Source organism: Bos indicus x Bos taurus, chromosome 25, assembly GCF_003369695.1.
Source record: "Bos indicus x Bos taurus breed Angus x Brahman F1 hybrid chromosome 25, Bos_hybrid_MaternalHap_v2.0, whole genome shotgun sequence".
NCBI classification, from domain to species: domain Eukaryota; kingdom Metazoa; phylum Chordata; class Mammalia; order Artiodactyla; family Bovidae; genus Bos; species Bos indicus x Bos taurus.
The window spans coordinates 3,266,525-3,286,793 of record NC_040100.1 but is presented as its reverse complement, the minus strand read 5'-3'; the positions used below and the strand labels follow the sequence as shown (position 1 = coordinate 3,286,793).

Below are 20,269 nucleotides of genomic sequence, written 5' to 3'. Positions count from 1 at the left end.
CTGCACTATGTCTTGCGGCCCACCCAGGAGCCACCACGAAAGCAACAGCTGTCGCGGGCATGGCGGATGCAGCTGAGGCCTGAGTGGGTCCCGGGGCCCCCGGGCCCAGCCGGACAGGGCCATCTGGGTCCACCGGGCGCCCGCTGACAGGGGAGGCCCCGCACGGGCCCCGAGGACGGCAGTGTTGCTCTCTCCAGGGAGACGGGCCTGTGAGCTGGGCAACCTGGCGGACGCGAGCTCGGGAGTAGAGCGCGCGAGGGGCCCAGCACAGGCCCCCCCACCCCGAGCGGGAAGCACCCTGCCAGGTGGAGGCGGGAGCTCCCCGGGCATCAGCAGCGTGGACAACGCGGCCTGGTGACACGGCCGCCCGGCGCCCACCCGGAGCCCGTGGGTCGCCAGTCTCTGTCCCTGGAGCAGCACCTCACTGCCATCTTCACCCCCAAACCCCCTAGGACGGGGCAGCGGGGGTGGGGTGCCCGGGGCCCACTCCCAGCTGCTGGGGCTTCACCAGATGTCCAGGAGGAAACCCCTCCCGGCCACACAGAAGTAGAAGCTGACACCACTTGGAGCGCCCTGTCTCTATGACCCTGCTTTGCTACACTTTCACGGCCTCTTTCCCGTCTGTCACGTGAAATTCCGGACTAACCCAACAGGATCACTTGATAATCTGTGTTCACCTTAGATTTTAACCCCTCCAACCCTTTCCAAAGGAGTGCCCTTTCTCTGCTGACTGTGGGCCACTGAGAAAGAGAAGCCGGAGCCCAGGAGGGAGGCGGCGTCTGCAAAGCAGAGGGGCTGTTGGGAGACCCCGAGCCAGCCCGGAGAAAACGCACACCTGGAAGAGGCCTCGGGCCTGTCCCAGGGCTCACCCCTGACGCCCCAGGAGCGGAGGAGAGCCCACCAGCATCCCGTGGCGGTCCGGCTCTCCCCGCGGCGTGAACGAGGACCGGGAGGAGCCCCGCGAGCGGTGCTGGTGGGCTGAGTGCACGCACGCGCGGAGCGGGAGGGCTGGAGGGACCGCCCCAACCACGGCCCGCCAGCCCCGCGGGCCGCTCCAGCACCACCGGCCCCCCCGCCAGCCGGGGCCATGTCTCCGCTCAGACATTAGCACCGCGGAGGAGAAACGACCCGTCTGGGGAAACTGGGTCATACAACAGGCTAATGACACAGAAACTGCGCCGGGAGAAGCCTGTGTTCAGCAGTGTGGGGGTAAACCAACCTGGCTTGTTATGTAAATTACAGCCTCAAACCCATCAGTTTATCCCGGATGGCCTATCGTCAGAACCGTTTTCTCTAAAATAAAGACTGAGCCAGACGCCCATCAGGGGTCCATACCCACCCTCCGGACAGGGCCAGCCCCACTGGGTCTCCAGGGGCCCGCCCTCTCCTCTGCTGTCTGGGCAGCACCTGCCTCCCCAGCCGGTGCAGGGAGCGGGGTAAGGGTTGGGGGCGGGCGGTCTTCTCTCCCTGCAGCTGGAGGCAGCCCCTCTGCCTGGGGGGCATCGCTCTGGTGTGTCTGCATCTTGGCCACGCAGCATCTCGGCCGCATGGGGACAAAGGCAGGGGACCCTCAGGTTTTATTTTTCACTTTTACAGAGAAAATGCAATGGAGTTCAGTTAAGGCATAAACCAGCTTGTGTTTTTCATGACCTCTTGTGTTATTTATTCAGTTTCATTAAAATTATCTGTAGATAGACCCTGCAAAAAGTGTTCACGACAGCAGGTCCTGTCTGTAGGGGGCAATTGCCCCGGCAGGGGAAGCAAGAATGAACCTTGACCTCTTGGTCAGACAGGACTTACAGCATTTACAGCTGGGGCAACGGCCCCTCCCCCCAAGGCTTCCAACACTTCCACCCGCGATGAGTCCGCCACCAGGAGCATCTCGGCCTCTTCACTCACACTTCGCCACGCTGAAAACCACCCAGGAAGATGAGGAATGACGCTGCAGTTTGCTTCAGTTCAGTTCAGTCGCTCAGTCGTGTCCGACTCTTTGCGACCCCATGACTCGCAGCACGCCAGGCCTCCCTGTCCATCACCAGCTCCCGGAGTTCACTCAGACTCACGTCCATCGAGTCAGTGATGCCATCCAGCCAGCTCATCCTCTGTCGTCCCCTTCTTCTCCTGCCCCCAATCCCTCCGGGCATCAGAGTCTTTTCCAATGAGTCAACTCTTCGCATGAGGTGGCCAAAGTACTGGAGTTTCAGCTTTAGCATCATTCCTTCCAAAGAAATCCCAGGGCTGATCTCCTTCAGAATGGACTGGTTGGATCTCCTTGCAGTCCAAGGGCCTCTCAAGAGTCTTCTCCAACACCACAGTTCAAAAGCACCAATTCTTCGGTGCTCAGCTTTCTTCACAGTCCAACTCTCACATCCATATATGACCACTGGAAAAAACATAGCCTTGACTAGACGGGCCTTTGTTGGCAAAGTAATGTCTCTGCTTTTCAATATGCTGTCTGGGTTGGTTATAACTTTCCTTCCAAGGAGTAAGCGTCTTTTAATTTCATGGCTGCAGTCACCATCTGCAGTGATTTGGGAGCCCCCAAAAATAAAGTCTGACACTGTTTCCACTGTTTCCCCATCTGTTTCCCATGAAGTGATGGGACCGGATGCCATGATCTTCATTTTTTGAATGCTGAGTTTTAAGCCAACTTTTTCACTCTCCTCTTTCACCTTCATCAAGAGGCTTTTTAGTTCCTCTTCACTTTCTGCCATAAGGGTGGTGTCATCTGCATATCTAAGGTTATTGATATTTCTCCCAGCAATCTGGATTCCAGCTTGTGCTTCTTCCAGCCCAGCATTTCTTATGATGTACTCTGCACATAAGTTAAATAAGCAGGGTGACAATATACAGCCTTGATGTACTCCTTTTCCTATTTGGAACCAGTCTGTTGTTCCATGTCCAGTTCTAACTGTTGCTTCCTGACCTGCATACAAATTTCTCAAGAGGCAGATCAGGTGGTCTGGTATTTCCATCTCTTTCAGAATTTTCCACAGTTTATTGTGATCCACACAGTCAAAGGCTTTGGCATAGTCAATAAAGCAGAAATAGATGTTTTTCTGGAACTCTCTTGCTTTTTCCATGATCCAGCGGATGTGGGCAATTTGGTCTCTGGTTCCTCTGCCTTTTCGAAAACCAGCTTGAACATCTGGAAGTTCATGGTTCACGTATTGCTGAAGCCTGGCTTGGAGAATTTTGAGCATTACTTTACTAGCGTGTGAGATGAGTGCAATTGTGCAGTAGTCTGAGCATTCTTTGGCATTGCCTTTCTTTGGGATTGGAATGAAAACTGGCCTTTTCCAGTCCTGTGGCCACTGCTGAGTTTTCGAAATTTGCTGGCATATTGAGTGCAACACTTTCACAGCATCATCTTTCAGGATTTGAAATAGCTCAACTGGAATTCCATCACCTCCACTAGCTTTGTTCGTAGTGATGCTTTCTAAGGCCCACTTGACTTCACATTCCAGGATATCTGGCTCTAGGTGAGTGATCACACCATCGTGATTATCTGGGTCATGAAGATCTTTTTTGTATAGTTCTTCTGTGTATTCTTGCCATCTCTTCTTAATATCTTCTGCTTCTGTTAGGTCTATACCATTTCTGTCCTTTATCGAGCCCATCTTTGCATGAAATGTTCCCTTGGTATCTCTTAATTTTCTTGAAGAGATCTCTAGTCTTTCCCATTCTGTTGTTTTCCTCTATTTCTTTGCATTGATCGCTGAAGAAGGCTTTCTTATCTCTTCTTGCTATTCTTTGGAACTCTGGAACCTGGAATGTCAGGTCCGTGAATCAAGGCAAATTGAAAGTGGTCAAACAAGAGATGGCAAGAGTGAATGTTGACATTCTAGGAATCAGCGAACTAAAATGGACTGGAATGGGTGAATTTAACTCAGATGACCATTATATCTACTACTGCGGGCAGGAATCCCTTAGAAGAAATGGAGTAGCCATCATGGTCAACAAAAGAGTTTGAAATGCAGTACTTGGATGCAATCTCAAGAACGACAGAATGATCTCTGTTCGTTTCCAAGGCAAAACATTCAATATCACAGTCATCCAAGTCTATGCCCCAACCAGTAACGCTGAAGAAGCTGAAGTTGAATGGTTCTATGAAGACCTACAAGACCTTTTAGAACTAACACCCAAAAAAGATGTCCTTTTCATTATAGGGGACTGGAATGCAAAAGTAGGAAGTCAAGAAACACCTGGAGTAACAGGCAAATGAAGCAGGGCAAAGACTAATAGAGTTTTGCCAAGAAAATGCACTGGTCATAGCAAACACCCTCTTCCAACAACACAAGAGAAGACTCTACACATGGACATCACCAGATGGTCAACACCGAAATCAGATGGATTATATTCTTTGCAGCCAAAGATGAAGAAGCTCTATACAGTCAACAAAAACAAGACCAGGAGCTGACTGTGGCTCAGATCATGAACTCCTTATTGTCAAATTCAGACTGAAATTGAAGAAAGTAGTGAAAACCACTAGACCATTCAGGTATGACCTAAATCAAATCCCTTACGATTATACAGTGGAAGTGAGAAATAGATTTAAGGGACTAGGTCTGATAGATAAGAGTGCCTGATGAACTATGGACTGAGGTTCGTGACTTTGTACAGGAGACAGGGATCAAGACCATCCCCATGGAAAAGAAATGCAAAAAAGCAAAATGGCTGTCTGGGGAGGCCTTAGCAATAGCGTTTTGGTTACCAAGAGCCTTATCTGATCTGGCCGCTAGGAACTGGGGCCCACGGGGATGGGGGAGGGGAGTCCCACCCCAACCCGCCCCCGACTCTGCCCAACCCCAGGGTATTAGGTCCCGAGGCCAGACTCTTCGGGGACCCTCCCTTCCGTTTAAAGACCAACTCTGGGCTCAGGGCCCTAATCTACTCAGCCACACAGATATTAACATAAAAAAGGTGCTTTAGAGCCCCTGGCTAGACGGATTCCAATTCCCCAGCAGCAGTGAAATTGCAAATATGCAGTTTCAGCAGAGCCCCTGCTCTAGTGTTTTGTTTTGTTTTTTAAAAAGGAAACTAGGCGCAAGGAACACTCCGAAGGCAGCAGCGGTCACCTCCGTGGGGGCCGCTGTCCGGGGCTCTTCTCCCCACATTTCTGCATTTTCCAAAGTTTGTATGGGCGCAGGTTGCATATGTAACACCAAAAGGTTTGAAATAGTAAAGGCTGCATAGATGTGTGATGTCAAGCTAATGTGTGTTTTTTTGGCTTTCTTTTAAAAACAGACTTTTCCAGAAAAGAAATGACTCTGAAGAATTTTGACTTTTAAGAAAATCAGATAATGCAGGCTGAGAAAGCAAACTCGCCAATAAGCTTGAGAATTCAAGACTTTCAACTCCTCTGCTCTGGCGAGGATTAACTACTGCGTTCGTTATTCATGGAGTCATGGAGCCCTCTGGAAAAAAGCCTCTGGACAGACAAGTTCTCCAAAGATAGAGACCCTCACCGGTGCCTTTAAAAAAGTGACCGGCTTTATCAATTTTTCAGCATTAAAAAAAATAGTTATCATGTTAAAAACACATCAGATTTCCTTGGCTGCTTAAATGGCAGGGGGAAAAAAAATGAAATTACACTTCTGAAAATGATAAAAAGTGAAGGCTGAGACACTGATGACCAGAAGGAGCTGCGGGGCTTCCCGGTGGCTCAGCTGATAAAGAATCTGCCTGCAATGCAGGAGACCTGGGTTCGATCCCTGGGTTGATCCCCTGGAGATCACCTGGGATCCCCTGGAGAAGGGAAAGGCTGCCCACTCCAGGATTCTGGCATGGAGAATTCCACGGATTGTATAGTCCATGGGGTTGCAAAGAGTTGGACACGACTGAGCGACTTTCACTTCACTTCACAAGGAGCTGTAACAGAGAGACTGGTGGATCTGCCCAGAAAACGGAGACACACCTGTGGGTGCTGAGTCCCCAGGGCTCCGGCTCAGTCCCTACAGGTCACAGGCCCGTCGAGAGGGAGAAACCTGCTGTTGCCCTTTGGTTGCTCAGTTGTGTCCCCATATGGGGACTGAGGTCCACCAGGCTCCTAGAGACTTGAAGAACCAACTGCCCCCAAATATGGGCCGAGTGTCTTACAGGACCCCTGTACTTGTGGACAGTGTCCGGGGACACCGGGCAGCTCGGAAGACGCCCGCAGGGGAGGTGGACGGCGGGGACAGGGCCCGCCGGCTCAGCCTGCTGCTGGGCGGGCAGGGCGGCCACCTGTCTGGCCAGGACTATTCCAAGCGTGGTTCCGAGTCCCGAGGCCCTTCCTCGGGAAGGGCCGCACACCTCTGGGGTGCGCTGCGGGGCAAAGGCCCAGGTAACCCTGACCAACTGCCGCATGAACACTTCCATGCACGGACCTCACCCCCAAGACCTTCCAGGTTAGTGGGGCAGCAACACATACGTGTCATACGGGAAACGCACGGGTGTAAGCTCCAGGAAGACCCGGGGGACGCAGAGCACACATTGCTGGCCCACCCGGCCCCGCGGCAGCGCCACTGGGCAACCGCGGGCGCACCAGGCAGGGGACCAGCGGAGGCCCTCTGGGGCCCCCCGGATCCAGCCGTGAGCTCAGGGATGGCGGCTGAGGGTGAGCCCGGGGCCCCGGATGGGATGAGGGGTGGGCAGGGATGCTGGGGTGAGGCCTGGGAGTGCACGGGTGCAGGGGTGTGAGCGCTGGAGCAGGCGGGACAGGGGAAGGAAGGCGGGACCGGAGGCTGCGGGGCCGGGAAGGGCAGCGGTCAGGCCTCGGGGCTGTGAAGACACGGTCGGCCGTGCATCTGACCGTCTCGCCCATGAAGCACTCCTCCTGCAGCCGTGGAAGCACACTGACGGTGAGACCCCACTCATGTAAATCGGCCCCCCGCCACCACAGACACACACACAACTGCACAAGCATCACTCGGAGACGGCTCTGGGTCGGGAAGGTATGACGAAGGACTAGAATCAAACTCCTAAGGGTCTCGGGAACTCAGGGGACCCCAAAGTCACCTGCGACCTGTCGTTTCTTTAGAAAAAAAAACAGAAAATGACCGGACATGACGGAGGACACGTTACACTGTCCTCTGCACTTTCCTGTATTTCTTAAAACGCCTTCCATAACGTGCGAGTTATTTCATCAGTCCCGGGCTTCCCCCTCCAAGGCACAGCTTTTCCTTTGCAAAGTGCCCTGCACCCCCGTTTGTGGTGCACGAACGCCGTGGTGATGGTCAGGCACACAGGAGGCTGGTGTGAGATTAGAGCCCCGCCTGCCCACCTCTCGGGGTCCTGCCCGGGGTGAGCCAGTCGCTGCCCCTGCCGGGGGGCCCAGCCAAGCCAACTCCCATCACTGAGAGTGAATTAAAACACTGCTATAGAAGGGGTAAATGTGGCTGGATTAGAAATTACTGTTTTATTCCAGTACCGAATCTCAGAGATTACTAATCACAAGAACACCAGTAACTATTTGGTGGAGGAGCCCCACAGCACAAAATCCTCCTAGTGGCCACACGATCCAGTCGAGAAGGCCCACGTGTGTGCAACACTCAGAAAGGGCACGCGGCCCGGGCCAGCGTTCCAGCCAGAGACGCTTCCCCAGAACCCAATCAGGACGTCGTCAGATTGGACAGACCAGCTGAAAATCGAGTCCCTCCAACTCAGTGACTCCTGTTTTCTCTTAAGAGCGTCAAGGTCACTGGAGACGGGGCCCTGGGCGCAGCCTCCAGCCTGGACCCAGCCCAGCTGGTGACGGAACCAAGAAGAGGGCCGCCGGAAAACAGGTTCTGTCACACTGCCCGGACTCAGGGCCAGACCTGGCGATGGACACACTCTTACTCTGGGGAAATACACACTCCAGAGTGAAGGGAAAGGGCCCCCTTTTCCTACCTGTGAGCTCTGACCTTTAGAAAATGATCAGGGAGAAAAGTCCCCATCACGTTACCCAGCCCCGAGAGAAGTCTATAAATGCCCGGGATTAAATGTGACAAGGGGCATGGGGCTCCTAGTGAAGAGGACTTGCAGATTCTGGCTGTGATGCTGGCGACCATGCAGTCTGGATTCTGTAGCCCCGGCAGGTGCTACATGCCGAGACACGGCGTGGCCGAACGCCAGGAAAACCTGACCAACAGGAGCCTGGGGAAGGGGCCCGGGCCCAAGCCCATCCAAGGGCCCCGCACGACTCCCCGCAGGCCGGGTGCAGACTGAGCTGATGAGGGGGTCAGGATGAGCGGACACGACACTGGATGGCACCCGCCTGGGTCCTGGCCTGGCCACTCAAAGAGTTTTCTAACCACTGGTCAGAAACAACTGTTTTGGACTTCCTGTGAGTAAGATGTTGGAACGGACCCTGTCCAGCCACCTGCAGGCCACACAAGATCAGGCACACAGATCCGCTCCACAGATGCGGAGTGTCCCAGGGGCCATGCGTGTGAGTGCCACCCTCAAGGAACCTCCAGATCCCTGAGAGGGACACAGGACCAGAGGGACGAGGGCCAGTGTCCACTCAGCAAGTGACTGGCCCAGGAAGTCCTGCCAGGTCAACACACGGGCCCCTCACAGGCACACAGACCAGAGCAACCCGGTCCAAGCAGGTGTCCACTCCAACTCTGGACAGGTACTCACCTGCTCAGCAAGGAGGGAAAAGTCTGCAAGGACAGAAACCCAAACACGAGCCTTAGGGAGCTGGACTCGCAGGGGATCTGTCCATAATCAACGCACCCAGGGCTACAAAGGGCCAGGGAGAGGGTTTTCACTGTTAACTTCCTGCAAAGCTGCAAATTTGCCTTCGTCTTCAACACCCACAGGAGTTGTGTCTCAGATCCCCTGACTTTCTTCCTCTGACTTCAAGTACTGAGGCAACGAAGGGAAACACAGAAGCCGTCCATCTGGACTTAGCTGCGGTTCAGGGTGGCAGACACTGAACGGGGCCCTCCTCTGCGGAAGGACCACTTGCCCCACACGCGACCTGACCCCATGGCCTGGATCAGGCTTTCCCAACCCCACACTTCGAGGTACACGGCAGAAGCAAGACGCATGCTTCGGAGGCCAGTGGAGTAAACTGTGGTGGCAGCCATGCCCTGGGGCCTGGGCATCCACAGACCCACCACCTCCCCAAGGTTGCCCGGGGACAGCCCCACACACGGGCAGGACGGATGTGAGAGCTGGACCACAAAGAAGGCTGAGTGCCAGAGAACTGATGCTTTTGAGCTGTGGTGCTGGCGAAGACTCTTGAGAGTCCCTTGGACTGCAAGGAGATCCAACCGGTCCATCCTAAAGGAGATCAGTCCTGAATACTCATTGGAAGGACTAATGCTGAAGCTGAAACTCCCAATACTTTGGCCACCTGATGTGAAAAGCCGACTCATTGGGAAAAGCCCTGATGCTGAGAAAGATTAAAGGTGGGAGAAGAGGATGACAGAGAATGAGATGCTTGGATAGAATCACCAACTCAATGGACATGAGTTTTGAGCAAGCTCTGGGAGATAGTGAAGGACAGGAAGCCTGGTGTACTGCAGTCCATGGGGTCAGAGGGACTTGGACACAACTTATTGACTGATTGACAACAAAAACTGAAAAGCAAAATAAAAATTAGAACTCAGGGGCTCTCCTGGAAGTTCAGTGGCTGGGCCCCCTGAGTCCACTACAGGGGCCCTGGGTTCCACTCCTGGTTGGGAAACTAAGATCCCACACGCACACCACACAGCCAAAAAAAAATCAGCTCTCTGGTTACACGAGCCACATTTCAAGTGTCAACAGCCATGCGGGGCCCGGGCAGTCCTGCTGGGCACTTCTTTTGCTGCAGGGTGTTCCAAACACTGGGAAGATCCCCGCCCGGCCACCCGGGGAGGGGCCTGGAACCTGCTCCCAGCACCACGCCAGGGAAAGACTGAACTGCTGAGAAAGCCCGACGGTCGGCTGAGCCACCCTGAGGGCCGGGCGCTGCAGGCAGCAGGCGCTGGTACACGTGGGGTCCAGCCCAGCCGGGCACTCTGAGCGAAGGTGTTTTCCTCCGGCCACAATGAGTCACTGTTCCCAGCGTGGGGCACGTAACTGCCGAGCAGACCAGACACTTATGTCCCCGTGGCGGGGGCGGGGTGGGGGGGGGTGGGCACAAACTTCCACCGGGCCGTCGTCCTCTTCACATGGGCCCTGGGCGCCAGCCGGTCTGCTGCCAGCCACTCCGTCATGAGAAGCATCGGGCTTCATCCTGACAGCCTTTCCACATGGGATCGGGAGCAGCACTGAGTTTACAGGCTACCTTTCACTGACGAACGCTCCAGCGAGGCTTCCTGGTAACACACGGAGGCTCCTCAACCTCCTCTGTAAACGCATCCAAACCAGACACGGGGGCGGGCGCGGGGTTTCCGGGCAGGCTCTCCAGGACCCACGCCCGGCTCCCTGCAGCCACCCCCAGCCCAGCACTGCGCGTCCCCAGCTGATGGCACGCTCGCCTCATCAGGTCAGCACCTAGACTGGCCCTTCACCTAGAGCATCTGTGACTCAGAGAAAGGCGACGATGGGGGTGTGTGTGTGGGGGGGCCGGTCCCAGCGCATCTGACCTCACAGCCGTTCATCCAGAAACACAGCAAGACCCTCGGGCTTTTCTGACACAAACCACGACAGGCAGTCTTTCCAGAATGGGACAGAAGATGGGCCTGATGCTGTGTGTGACGCCGAGCTACTGGGGGAGGGAAGACACAGACAGACAGACAGAAAGACATCCACTTGGAGGAGATGGGAGCAGGAGGAGGGAAGGAAGGTTTATGTTCACCAAAAGGGGCCCAGTCTTGTTTTATAATTGTGCTTAGAAAGGGTTCACGAAAAATCCCAAACAAGGAATAATGCCATAAAATCCCATGTTGTCCCTGACGTCCTAGAGGGCTGAGTCACTCCATGACCGCTGGCCTCGCTCTCCCATTTCCTGGTGGGTCCACGGCCGCAGCTGGAGGGAAAGGGAGGGGAGCCCCCAGGGACCCCACGGCACCCCTCCAGGGGCAGGGAAGGAGCAGAAGTCACTGGTGGGCTGGACAGCTCCACCTGAGCTAATCCAGAACTGACTGCACGTACGAAAACACTAGAATTTAAGCCAATCATGCCGCAGGATGCTCAGAAAGGCTGGCAACAACACTGACTTACTTCTACAAAATGTGCTCTCACTCAACTTTTAGAGCAAAATTAAACTACATCAGGAAGACTGATCCTTTCAAAGATTTCTATTTTCAAAGACGTGAGTTATTGGGTTCGAGTGGATCAAAAGTAACTAACGATAGAACAAAAATAAAACATTTGTATAATAAGATATGTTGACATTACATCTGCATAATTCAATTGGTATTTTCCTCAATGACCAAAGCATGAGGCTACAAAATCACCCATGGGTAAAGATTTTTTCAAAACACAAGAGAGGGCAACGGGTTTTAATGTTCGGTTTTAAAGTCCAGGGATGAGGTTGCAGATGGCATCCTGCAGTCAACTTTCAAGAAACCACTGCTGTCCAGCCTGGAGAGGCATGGGAGAACTCCCACAACTTGCCCAAAGACTAGAAAACTCTCCTCCCTTTCCCAGGAAACTTAGCTGAAGCAACGTATCACAACACGGTAAGCAGAGGCCGGCCGGGGAGAGTCAGGTCTTGCATCAATCAGGGCAGACTTAAAGGACGCTTACCAAGAAATGAACACCCATCCCAGTTTCTTTTGTTTGGGGAGACGGAGCTATTTTCTCATAGAAAGTTATTTTTGAAATAGGCCTCTTATTGCTATTTTTAAATAGATTAATAAATACATAAACCTTCTTTTCTCAGGGCAATTTCCAATGTGGCAACTGTAACAGACACACCCCATATAAACAAGAGCTCTCTGGGCTCCCCGGTAAACAAACAGTTAAACACGTCCCCAGTGACTAAGGACGAGAGTTCCTTCCTAACTCCTTTCTAACGGAGTCACCGCCAACAAATACCCACACCTGAGCTGGCTCTTAGGGGAGAGGAGCCTCAGGAACGGACGCGGAGCCCTCAGGGCTAAGCAAAGCGAGCCTCCCACGGGCTCGCCCCGCACCCAGGCAGAGCCCGCCAGGCCCCAGGGTGCAGCCGCGGGCCGGCGGCCACTGAGCCAGCGCGAGGCCAGGTGCACCGGGCCATGGTGCAGAGCCTCCCTCTCCGGGGCCGTGAAACGCGTGCACACAGGCAGGCTACATTTCTCTTTCTTTTTAGATCTACCAGCAACATTTTTTACCAGAAAACTAGAAACTCGTGAGAAGCCACAGAAGCCACGAGAATGAACTAGAAAATCTCATAACAAGTCACAAATGCGAGGGCCTATTTTCCAGGAAATCAAAGTAAATGCATTTTATATAACCCTCTCATTTTAATATGAAATGCTTTAAATGCAGGGTAATTATGGAAATGAGGCACTGCTGTAATTCGAGTTGTCATTAACTTAGCAAGTTTATCCCCTGACATTCGCAAGATGCAGAAACAGCACAGGGTAAATTACCGTATCTACACATCAAATGCTTTCCTTTCACGCCAGCACGTAATTGTGAACAGAGCCGTGTCTTTTTCAAAAGTACTATGAACGCCACTAAAACTCTTCTCAATGCTCTTTTAGCACCTACCAATTCCATTCCTTCATCAACGATGAAGACTTTCATAAGTTTATTATAAATTCAACACATACTGCATAATAAAAACCATCCTTACCACAGATTGATTTTTTTAAGAACTATAGAAACTTTTTTACACAGGAGAAGAGTCCAAAACAGCCAATGTGAATTCAATACTGGAACATAGACTCAATGCACGAACTCTCACTTTGCTATTAATACACGCCTACAAATGTTTTTAAAGTAAGTTTTTAACAAGACACATTCTTTGAACTGGCATATGTGATAACACAATAATTGCCAACCGACGGCTCAACAGGTACGGAGTCCACCTGCAAAGCAGAAGATGCAGGAGATGTGGGCTTGATCCCTGGGTCGGGAAGACGCCCTGGAGGAAGGCACGGCAACCTGCTCCAGTATTCCTGCCTGGAGAATCCGATGGACAGAGGAGCCGGGAGGGCACGGTCCATGGGGTCACAAAGAGTCGGACATGACTGATGTGACTGAGCACACAGTAAGAAACACACAACAAAGCTCCTACTTAGAGAAAATGCCACATTTCGTATTTCAACTACACCATCCAGATCCGACTAGCTGGACTCCAAAGCTCCGTTTCTTCCACGGCACGCCCCTCCAACCTCCCCTGAGTTTCATTCCACGTGGGCACCGTGCCCGGAGCTTCTAGACACACGCCGCCTGGCCGGCTCCATCACCAGATGAGAGCACGCCTCCTTTAGGAGGCCTTTCGGCTGCATCTCTTTCTCTCCGGCCCCCCGGCCCCCCGCACCCAGTCCTCAGGGGTCAGGCCTGATGACCGTGTCCACGGGGCTCTATGGGCCCCTGGCTCCACACACGGCCGCACGTGGCCCTGCTCCCTGCCCACCGCTCTCCTCTCCACACGGAAACACAGCCAGCACCACGAAGTCTCACCTCTTCACCCCTGGGACCTGACGCCCTCCCTGCCCCAAAGGCGCCCCCAGCTCTGCATGCAGGCCTGCTCCCGACCTGCCGCCCAGGATGGAGAGACCGCGTCTGGGGGGCCCCCGCGGCACTCGGCGGGCTGAGGGTGGGGGTGGGGGACAGGGAGGAGGGTAGGGAGGACAGGAGCCAGCTGCTCTCCCTGGGGATGCTGGGCCCTGAGGCCTTCCACCCACACCTGCAGTCCTCACCAAGTCTTGGGCATTTTCCCATTAATTTCAATATATTTCAACCTGGTGACTACCCTAAGATGGTTAGTAACAAATTCAATATTCTTCCAGTGACCAGCTGGAACAGCAACAAGCATGTCCTGTATGGGTCCACAGTGCGCAAGCTCAGTTGTGTCCGACTCTTTGTGACCCCATGGACGGCAGCCTGCCAGGCCCCTCTCTTCATGGGATTTTCCAGGCGAGGGTACTGGAGCGGGTTGCCGTTTCCTTCTCCAGGGGACCTTTCCAACCCTGGGACCGAACCTGCGTCTCTTGTGTCTCCTGCGTTGGCAGGTAGGCTCCTTACCACAGGCGCCAGCAGGGAAGCCTGTATGTTTTCATAGCGCCTGAACAATTATTTATGTAGTTAAATGCTTTGGTGGTTACAATTAATTTTTATCACGGGATGCCTGCAGAGGCCATGATCCGTAACATCTCCGTTCACGACACGCCTTTCGGAGGGCAGACTGCGTCAGCACGGCCCGGGACACGTGCCGGCGGCCACCATCAACGATGGGAGGACTGGGGACAACAGGCCGAGGGGCGCGGGCAGCGCCCATCAGAAGCCCGCCACGGGGACAGGCACGTGCCTGCCCGGCCTCTGCCCGCGGGGCAGGCTTGGCCAAAAAAAAAAAAGGCATTGGACCCGAGTCTGACCAAAGCTCCAGGTCCGAAAACTGATTTACAGAACGCCAAGGGAGAGGACGCAGTAGACACCACGGGAATGCAATCTGGGAAGAGAGACCGTGGGAAAGTGTACGGGACCAATGACCCTGTTTCTTCATCAGGGACAAAAAAAGGGAGAGAGGGGAGGGGGGATGAGACGAGCCTGCAGTTTGAAAGAGATGTGAGAGACACGCCAGCCAATCACAGCGTCTGGACCTGATTTGGTTCCTGATTCGAAGGAACTCACTGTGAGAAAAGAAAGAGAAGGGAAGGGAAATCCAAACACTCATTGGAAATTTGATTATAGTAAGAGATTGTTATTAATTTTTTACGTGTGATAACGACACTGTGGTTAGGTTTTTTGAAAAAGGAATCTTTATCTTTTGTTGAAATATTTACAGACGGAGTGCTCGGACAGTTGCGACGCGTGGGGGGCGGGGGGATGCAGATAAAACAAGCTTGGCCATAGCGTGGCAGCCGTGGGAGCTGGGCGACGGCACCGGGAACCACTGTCACTACGCTTGAAACTTTCTGCAATGAAAAGTCTTCAAAAGAAGGAAAAAAAGACCTATGCTCATCACAGAAAACTTGGGACGCGCAGAAAAGTAAAAAGAATCCCATTAGTGTCACCGCCTGCGGAAGCCACCACAAGCAAAGTCTTGCTTTTACTGTAAAAACTCACGTCCACATGTTCACATGCTTATTTTATGACGCTTTTGGGAAAGACGGTTGGAAAGGGGAGACGAGAGAGCAAGCCCGAGGCCGTGCGGGGTCCCCCTCCTTTAGTTCACAGGTTCCATCTGATGCAAACTGCAGATCTGCTGGCCTGACGACCTCCAGCCACACACAGGAACCACGCCCGCCCGCAGGGCCCAGGAGAGGCCCGGCGACCACCCGCCTCAGAAACCCAGAGCCTCGGGACGCTCTTCCCCCCGCACCGGGGGGAGCTGCAGGCTCGGTCACTGATTCCTCATCGACAAACAAGCCTGTAAACACCGCGCTTTTTACACACCGAGTGCTGGCGGGCCTGTCTCCACGTGAAGCTGACGGGCGCCGCGCCCAGGCCTGGGGACCTGGGGGGCCCCGGAGATCTGCAGGGGAGGGGCCGCAGCGGGACTGACAGCATCGCCCCCCCAGTTCTCACGGTCACCCAGCAGGGTCGGCCCCCAGGGCTGTCACAAGCAGTTTTCTTTTCCTGCCAGTAATTTCAAAAGTGTTTCATTTTAGTTTTGGAAAAACCTACTCGTAGTCACAAAGGTGGGTATATTCTGGGTTTCCTCGCCACCTCGTGCGTCCCTGAGTCGGGGGAGGGACAGAAGGGACGGCCCGGGGAGCTGTGTGGGGTGGCATGTGTGTGCGGGGCGGGGTGGGGTGGGGTGGTGGTGTGCAGGGATGCATGTGTGTGTGTGTGGGGGGGGGCGCGTGTGTATGCCCGGCTGCGTGTGTGTGTGGGGGGGCATGTGTGTGCCGGGGTGCGTGTGTGTGTGTGTGGGGGGTATGTGTCTGCAGGGGTGCATGTGTGTGCGGGGCGGGGGGTGGTGGTGTGCAAGGGTGTGTGTGTGGGGGTGTGTGTGTGTGTGCGGGAGGGGGGGTGCGTGTGTGTGCGTGGGGGTGCATGTGTGTGCAGGAGGGGGGTGTGTGTGTGTGTGCGGGGGCACGTGTGTGTGCAAGGGGGGGCATGTGTGCGCAGGGGTGCGTGTGTGTGCGGGGCGGGGGTGGTGGTGTGCAAGGGTGCGTGTGTGTGGGGGGGCGGGTGTGTGTGTGTGTGCGGGGGGGTGCATGTGTGTGCGCAGGGGTGCGTGTGTGTGTGGGGCAGGGGTGGTGGTGTGCAGGGGTGCGTGTGTGTGCGGGGCGGGGGTGGTGGTGTGCAGGGGTGCTTGTGTGTGTGTGTGGGGGCACGTGTGTGTGCGGGAGGGGGTGCGTGTGTGTGCAGGGTGGCACACGGGAGCGCCCAGCAGGACGACCCGCACAAAGAGCCCCAGGTCTCGGGCAGCGCCCACCATAAGCGGGCGATGCAGCGCCCACTAGGGTAAGCACTCTCTCAAAGTACGACGGAGAAACACCACAGCTTCGTGCGCTCGTGGCGACACCGGCCACTGAGGCCTGAGAGGAAACGGACTTCGCTGCTGCCATTCTTTGACAGTCAGCAGCAAACTTCCCATCCCGAGGTGACACCCAGTGCGCACAGCCAACTTCCTTCCTCTGGGCTCAGTAACCCTGCCTGATCGCTTCTCCACGTGCTGAGCCGAAGCCCCTGCCCCAACTCGAAAGAGCAGCTCTCAACAGCCCCTCTGTCCCATGGACATGACCACCTAGGCTGAGCTTCCTCAAATAAAAACAACATCCAACCAGGCAGGCTCCAACACGTCTGTCCACAGGCCTGGACGGTCTGAGAAACAACTGCCCTCTCCCAGGAAGGCCGACTCGGATGTCCACGAGGGGTCTCTCCACCAGCATGCCCGTCCTGCTGTGTGGATTCTCCATCGCCCTGGCGCGTGAATCTGAACACAGCCCGACGAGCGCTGTGGGCAGGGTCCCGGACGGAGAGGGGTAGCCGTGCGGGCTGCTGGCTCCAAGGGCCAGGGAGGCAGTGTGATCACCAGTCACGTTTCACAAACAATGGGCCGGGGACTCGCCTATTCAGCGTGTGAACCGAGGACTCCTCCGGCTGAAATTTCTTCCCCTTGACTTAGAGAAAATACTGGTGCATTCACGATTCGGTGAGCCTCGCCTCGCCAGGGCTGCACCCACTCAGCGGCTGGGCAGGGAGCTCTGAAAACAAGACTGCTGGGCGGACGCCCTTCCAGAACCTGAATTTATACAAAGAAGCCCTAGCAGACTGGGCCTCCGAGGGCTACAGGGCAGGGAGGGGAAAGGCACTGCTTGCCTGTCACTTTCTCACCAGGCGAGGGGCTGGCCCCAGCACGCATCTAATGGCCTGGATGGGGAGTGTGTAGGTTGTGGAAAAGACACAACAGAGAGACAGCAACCACTGGATAAGACAATTCTGTTATTCATCAAGTCCTGGCTTTACAGAAACACACAGCTTTCATGTTTGGAAAACAAAGTTTGTCTACGCCTTCACCTTCCACCCCCCACACTCCCCAGGCCCTAAACACCAGTAAGTCCTTGCTGATGCTGAAAAATTACTCAGTACAATACTTAACAACCAAACGCGCTGAGATCTTAGAAAGGAGAGAAGGTTACAGAAACAGGCTTTGGGCCCTGGGACTCACCCCACCAAAAAATCCTGTGGACCCAGAGTGCTTATAAAAGCGAGAGTAATTAGTCAGAGACAACTCTGGAACACAGGTCCACTGCAGAAGCAGAACACTGGTGAGGAGTGGGAAGCAACTGCTACAGAGAAAAAGAAAGTGCCCAGCGCGGCATGACTACCTGCACAGCGACCTGACCGCAGACGGGAGAAAGCAAGGACCTCCGGGGTAGGGCGGTAGGCAGGCTGGGAACCGGAAGGGCCAGGGAACACGAGGGTGTTGCTGAAGTCCCACGGGGCATCGGCCGCCTGTCCCCCAAGCGTGGCGGGTCCCCCTCTCCCTGCCTCTTCGCTGGGACGTACCCTCCTGCCCAGGAACCCCGACTGTGCCCTGGATGCCCGAGTCATGGGGACCCCTGGCCCGCATCCTCAGATACACAGAGGAGAGGACACTTCCTGTCCCCACCCCAGCCCACTCACCTCTTGTCCCCTGAAGGGGCCTGACCTTCCCGGGTCCCCCCCCTCCACCCTGGGGACCCCGCAGACTGCCTGGCGCAACCCTTCCAGCCAGTCCATTTGAGAGCCACCGCAGTCCAGACAAGGGGCGGGGATAGAGGGTCCCTGGTGTCCAGGTTGTGGGGGAGGGCAAGGGCGACCCTCGACGCCCTGGGCGCCGTCAGGGCAGGGGTCAAGAGTGACCCCGTGTCCAGATCGGGAGGAGACGGGGAGACCCCACGCTCTGCTGGGAAGAGGGGCAAGGGCGACCCTGAGGCCCGGCCCGGCATGGGGGGTGGGGGCTGCCCCCGGCCCAAGGTAGGCTGGGGTCAGGAGGTGACTCCTGTCCAACGCGGGCAGGGATGGGGCGCGGGGGGCGGCGACCCCAAGCCCAGGGGCAAGGGCGACCGTCAGGGGTCGGAGGGCCGTCCTCGGGGCGGGGGCCGCGGCACTCACTGCTTGGGCAGCTGCAGGGCTGGCGCGCCGCGCCGCTGGAAGGCCCCGTCCACGAAGACGCCGTTCTTGCCGAGGCAGCGCAGGTAGAAGTGCGGCTCCTGGAAGCTGAGCTGCAGGTGGCGCCGCGAGATGAAGCTGGACAGGCCCATGCTCAGGTCCACCGAGCCCTGCGACGAGTTGCGGCCGATGGTGACGCTGGGCTGCCGCATGAGGAACTCGAACTCGCGGCCCTCCAGGCGCGCTAGCGCGGGCCCGGGGCTCCGGCGCACCGAGGCGGCGGCCGCGGCCACCAGGGCCTCGCCCGCCGCGCCCCCCGCGCCCCCGGCGATCGCGCCCGGCGGCGGCGGTGGGGGTGGCGGGGGCTGGGCGGGCGGCGGCGGCGGCGACGGAGCGGCGGCGGGCGCGGCGGGCGGGAAGGCGGCGGCGCACAGCACCGGGCTGCAGGGCGCCGAGCGCAGCGCCAGCAGGGCGCGGGCCCCGCCGTCCTCGCCGACCTCGGCCATGTTCGCGCAGCTCCGGGCGGCCTCCGGCGGCGGCGCGGCGCGTGGGGCGGGGCTCCGGGCGCGGCGGCCGCGGGATCCCGGCCCGGAGCGCTCGGAGCGGAGCCGCCGGGCGCGGCGCGCGCGGGGCCGCCAGGGGGACGTGTCCGCTCGCCGCGCCTAGCCCGCCGCGCCCGCCCGGGGGTGGACCCTGGCCGCCGCTGCCGCCGCCGCCGCGCCCGGCCGTGGGAAGCCGCCTCCTCCGGCCCCGGGACGCGGGAGGGGAACCCCCGCCCTCACCCGCCCCCCCCCCCCCCCCCGAAGAAGCCGCACTGGAAAGTTTCGATCCTGGGTCACTCGCTGCAGAAAGGGACCACTGACGTCAGCAGCCTCCTGGGCTCTAGAGGCTCCACCCGACACCCCAAAGTGCGATCCTACTTAAGCACCAAGACTGAGGGGTCTTGCGTTGTAACTGGAGTTTGCTTGAAGGTGCTGGCGACCCCTGATGCCCTGTGTTCCAATTCGGAGTCATCCATTCACTCAACAAGTAGCTACACGAGTGACCCAGGACGCAGGCCAGGCGCCTAGGTCCTTACATCCGTTACAGTCTAATGCGGGGCGGGGGTGGGGCAGGGAGACAGATGCCTGCAGGGGGGTCTTCAGTGAAAAGGCAGATCCGGCTACTTCAGGCATCCTTCAGAAGTGCTTCATGCCCGTTCCTGAATCAGTCAGGGCCCTCCAGTGTTTGCGCGCTGTCATCATTTAATAATTATTGAGGTGGGGAGAAAACAGACCCTTCCTAGTAGAGCTTACAGTGTAGTGGGAGATGCAGGAAGAAATCAAGTAACATTCTAACAAATACAAAATTACAGCAGTCTCAAGTCTGAGGCCTTGTTGCAAGGTGACATATGTAGGGAGATGGGCCCAGCCCCCTGCCCTCCCCCCTCCCCAGGATAGGACGCTTGTCTGCTTAGCCACTGTCTAGTCTGGGGCTGCAGGAGGTTTTAACCCAACCATCATGTGATTGAAAACACAGAACAAACAGAATCAGTGCTTGCGGTTCAGGGCAAGTAAGACGCTTTTACAAGAAGCTGCAACAAGAGATGGTACTTGTCCGTGGAACCAGGACAAGGTCGTGGGATCTGGGACCCTTCTCTGAGCCACGATGTGCTGAAATCCAAGGCTGT

The 20,269-nt window shown here is 56.2% G+C and overlaps 1 protein-coding gene across 1 annotated transcript in view; it reads right to left on the bottom strand.

The window, feature by feature from the left end:
* The window catches only part of FOXK1 (forkhead box K1), a 58,428-nt gene extending 39,313 nt beyond the window's left edge, over positions 1-19,115 (bottom strand). The window contains exon 1 of the mRNA XM_027526456.1: positions 18,604-19,115. Within this exon, the coding sequence (XP_027382257.1) occupies positions 18,604-19,106 (503 nt within the window). The 5' untranslated portion in view covers positions 19,107-19,115. The remainder of the gene's footprint in view (positions 1-18,603) is intronic.
* Between the last annotated feature and the right edge of the window lie 1,154 nt (positions 19,116-20,269).